The sequence below is a fragment of the Orycteropus afer genome, unplaced genomic scaffold (assembly GCF_000298275.1).
Source record: "Orycteropus afer afer isolate SDZICR_OR568_19922 unplaced genomic scaffold, OryAfe1.0 scaffold00402, whole genome shotgun sequence".
NCBI lineage: Eukaryota > Metazoa > Chordata > Mammalia > Tubulidentata > Orycteropodidae > Orycteropus > Orycteropus afer.
In genome coordinates, this window is record NW_006921989.1 from 1,568,128 (window position 1) to 1,571,408 (window position 3,281).

Below are 3,281 nucleotides of genomic sequence, written 5' to 3' on the forward strand. Positions count from 1 at the left end.
GACTTGAAGGCACATAACAATAACAACATATATTATATATATATATACATATATATATATGTATATATACACACACATACATATACATACATACATATACATACACACACACACATATATGTATATTTATTTATTTTTCCAACTTGTCTAGGAATTTTCCCTCCCCACCTCTCTCCTCCTACCCCTGAAAGTTTCCTTCAATGTATAAACCTTTCCTTGGCTTTTTATAATAGTGGACTAACACGATATTTATCCTTCTGTGATTGACTTATTTCACTCAGCATAATGTCCTACAAGTTCATCCACATTATCACATTATGTGGTGTTTTGAAGATTCTACTTTATTCTTCAGTGTTGCATAGTATTCCATTGTGTTTTTGTACCACAGTTTGGTTATCCATTCTTCCATTCATGGGCACTTAGGTTGTTTTAATCTCTTTGCTATTGTGACTAGTGCTGTGATGAACATGGGTGTGCACATCTCTTTTTGTGTCTTGGCTCTCACTTCTATAGGATATATATTTAGTAATGGGATTTACAGTTCTTTTTCTTTTTGCATTGAGCAGTCTTCCTTCTGTGGAGTGGCTGGTGGATTTGAACCACCAACCTTCTGGTTAGCAGTCAAATGTCTTAGGCAGTGCGACACCAGAGCTCCTTTTTTTTTGGTGTGGGGGGTTTCTTTTACTGTGTTACTAGGTTGAGAGCCTGATAGTCAACTTTATCATCATACTTTATGAGGTGGGAGTTGACTGTTCTTTTTACAGATGAGGACACTGAGGTTGGTTATGGGGCTTACTGGAGTTGCGTAGCTAGGGAGGGGCTTATAGTTTATCAAGTTCATCTCTCCTTGACTTTGACTGCAAAGCAGAAGAGTGGGTAGACTTTTGAAGAAGGTTTTGAGGAAGCTGGGCCTGGGAAGGGAGAAGGAGGTAATAGTATTAGCTTTGTTCATTTCTTTGATGGTGCTTATGATGTGCCGGCACTTCATCAATTTGATGCTTTTAAGCCCTGTAGTAGCCTGGCTGTTGTGGTTGATTCCGACTCATAGCAGCCCTATAGGACAGAGTAGAAATGCTCCCCTGGGCTTTTCAAGACCGTCATCTGGAACTGCCATGTCTTTCTCCTGAGGCTGGTGGGTTCCAAATGCTGACCTTTTGGTTGGCAACTGAGTGCTTAACCACTGAGTCACCAGGGCTCCTAGAGCAACCCCAGGAGGTAGGTATTAGCACTCTCCCCATTATGCAGGGGGGAAACCGAGGCACAGAGGAGTTGAGTCACTTGGCCAAGGTCACACAGCCAGGAAATGGTGGAACTGGGACTTGAACCAAGGTTGTCTAGACCCCCTACTCAACAAAAAGGAGGATGGGAGGACTGAAACCTGGACACTGGATGAACAGAAGGGCCCTGAAGCTGAGTGTGTGTGTGTGTGTGTGTGTGTGCAGTGAGATGTGATCTGATGGGCTGAGGAGTCTCAGGCTCAGAACATGGGGAAGCTCGAGATACTGAACCCTCAAATCACCCAGTTCTCTCCCTTTTTCCTTCCGCGGATAAAGAAAATGGCTTCAGAAGAAGCAGCGGCCACTCTGGATGCTCACACTGGCTCCACTGGTCCCTCTGGCATGTCCGGACCCCGGAAGAGGCCCACCTCCACTTCCTCCTCACCCGAGCTCCCAGAGTTCAGCACTTTCCGAGCCCCCCTCTGAGCATTAGGGCTCCCTATACCTGTGCGCCCTCCATTCAGCCCTCTCCTTCAAGCTGGCTGAGCCATGTGGGGTCTGTGCTCTTTCCAGCTACTACTGGGGGCTCTGGCTTCCTTTTCTCAGGGAACTGAACAGAGGAGATGAAGGGGCCTCTGGCCTTGAGGCTTTCCTCACAGAGAAGCAGGAATGGGGGCCGGGGGCGGGGGCATAGGCATTGGCCTGCAACCTGGACAGCCAGCCAGCAGGAAGCGCCTCTTTGGATTCTCAGCTTCTCAGGACCACCAGGCTAAGAGATGGGGATGGATACTTTTGCCTCCATAACTGGGCCACACGGAAAATAACAACAACAACAACAGACTGGGCCACAAGAGGTTTGTGTTCTCCCTGGGCCCCTGCAGGCCCATGTCCCCAGCACTGGACTCGGGCACGGGCACTGATAGTACTCTGAGGTGTGTCCCCTGTGTCTGCCCTGCTGGCATGCCTAAATTATTCATTATAAACATGTTGAGGTGTCCCAAGTTCTCTCTGTAGTGCTGTTTTTCAAGACAGGAAGCTGGGGGTCTAGGGGGTGGGGCAGGGCGTGTTCACTAAGTCCAAAGCATTCCCCTCCCTGGGCTATGATCAGGGTGGATATGGGGAGGCCCATGGGGGTGCTACATTGGGTTTCTGGTGGAACAAGAGGTGGAATGATGGGGGGAGGGTATTGGGTAGGACAGGGAGTAAATGAGGAGGTTCAGGGAAGGCTAGGAGCTGGGGAGGGTGGGAAGTGGGATGGGGACTTGGGATGGGGGTAGGGGGGTGGGAGGAAGAAGGCTCCAATGGAAGATACCTGTGTGGGGAAAAGGGCTGGGCTTTGCAGGATTCACTAGGCATCAATCATTTGCGGAAGGGGAGAGTTACTCAAAGGAGGAAGGGACTGAGAAGGCCCACTGGGCAGTTGAGGGAGGATGGTTGGAGAGTTTTTCTTTCTGGGAGGAGACAGTGAACTCCGAGGATGGTTGAGGGGGCTGTGGGAAGAAGACGGAAATGATGGGGACGCCAAAAGGAGCGGTTGAGTCCTGGGGAGAGGGGACGCCCAGATGGGGCTCAGATTAGGTAGTGCCCTGGATCCATCTCAAAAGACCTTTACAGGCAGCGAGGAGGGGGCTGGGTGGGGCTATGGGATGGAGGCGTGTCCGTCGGGCCTAACTCCGCCCCTCACTCCTGCCCCGCCCCACCCCACCCCTGTGCGGTTCACGTCACAAAGCCAGTCTCAGTGGGAAGGAGCAGTGCAAGTATCGGGGCGGCGCCTCGTTGCAGCTAGACCCGGCTCCTCCGCAGGCCGCCTCACAATGCCGGGCGGGGCAGGGGGCGGGGCCCAACTTCAGGGGCGTGCCCGAGTTGTCCAGCCGGGCAAGGGAGCCGTCTCACACTACGCGACCGTTGGGGCGGGGCGGGGAGGAGAGGCGGGACCCCGGGCGTGTCTGCACGGCCTAGCACCGTCCCTTGACGCACGCTCCCGCCCCCTCCGCTCCTGGGCCTCGGAGCCACCTCACAAAGCAGCGACCGTTCACGTGGGGCGAAGCCGGGTGCGCGTGCGCG

At 52.3% G+C, this 3,281-nt stretch overlaps 2 protein-coding genes across 2 annotated transcripts in view; both read left to right on the forward strand.

Moving 5' to 3' along the window:
- CUNH19orf38 (chromosome unknown C19orf38 homolog) overlaps nucleotides 1-1,703 on the forward strand; it is a 13,996-nt gene extending 12,293 nt beyond the window's left edge. The window contains exon 7 of the mRNA XM_007953630.2: nucleotides 1,554-1,703. Coding sequence (XP_007951821.1) covers nucleotides 1,554-1,703 — 150 coding nt within the window. The remainder of the gene's footprint in view (nucleotides 1-1,553) is intronic.
- A 1,328-nt stretch (nucleotides 1,704-3,031) lies between these two features.
- Nucleotides 3,032-3,281, forward strand: part of CARM1 (coactivator associated arginine methyltransferase 1) — a 54,922-nt gene continuing 54,672 nt past the window's right edge. Inside the window, exon 1 of the mRNA XM_007953591.1 lies at nucleotides 3,032-3,047. Within this exon, the coding sequence (XP_007951782.1) occupies nucleotides 3,032-3,047 (16 nt within the window). The remainder of the gene's footprint in view (nucleotides 3,048-3,281) is intronic.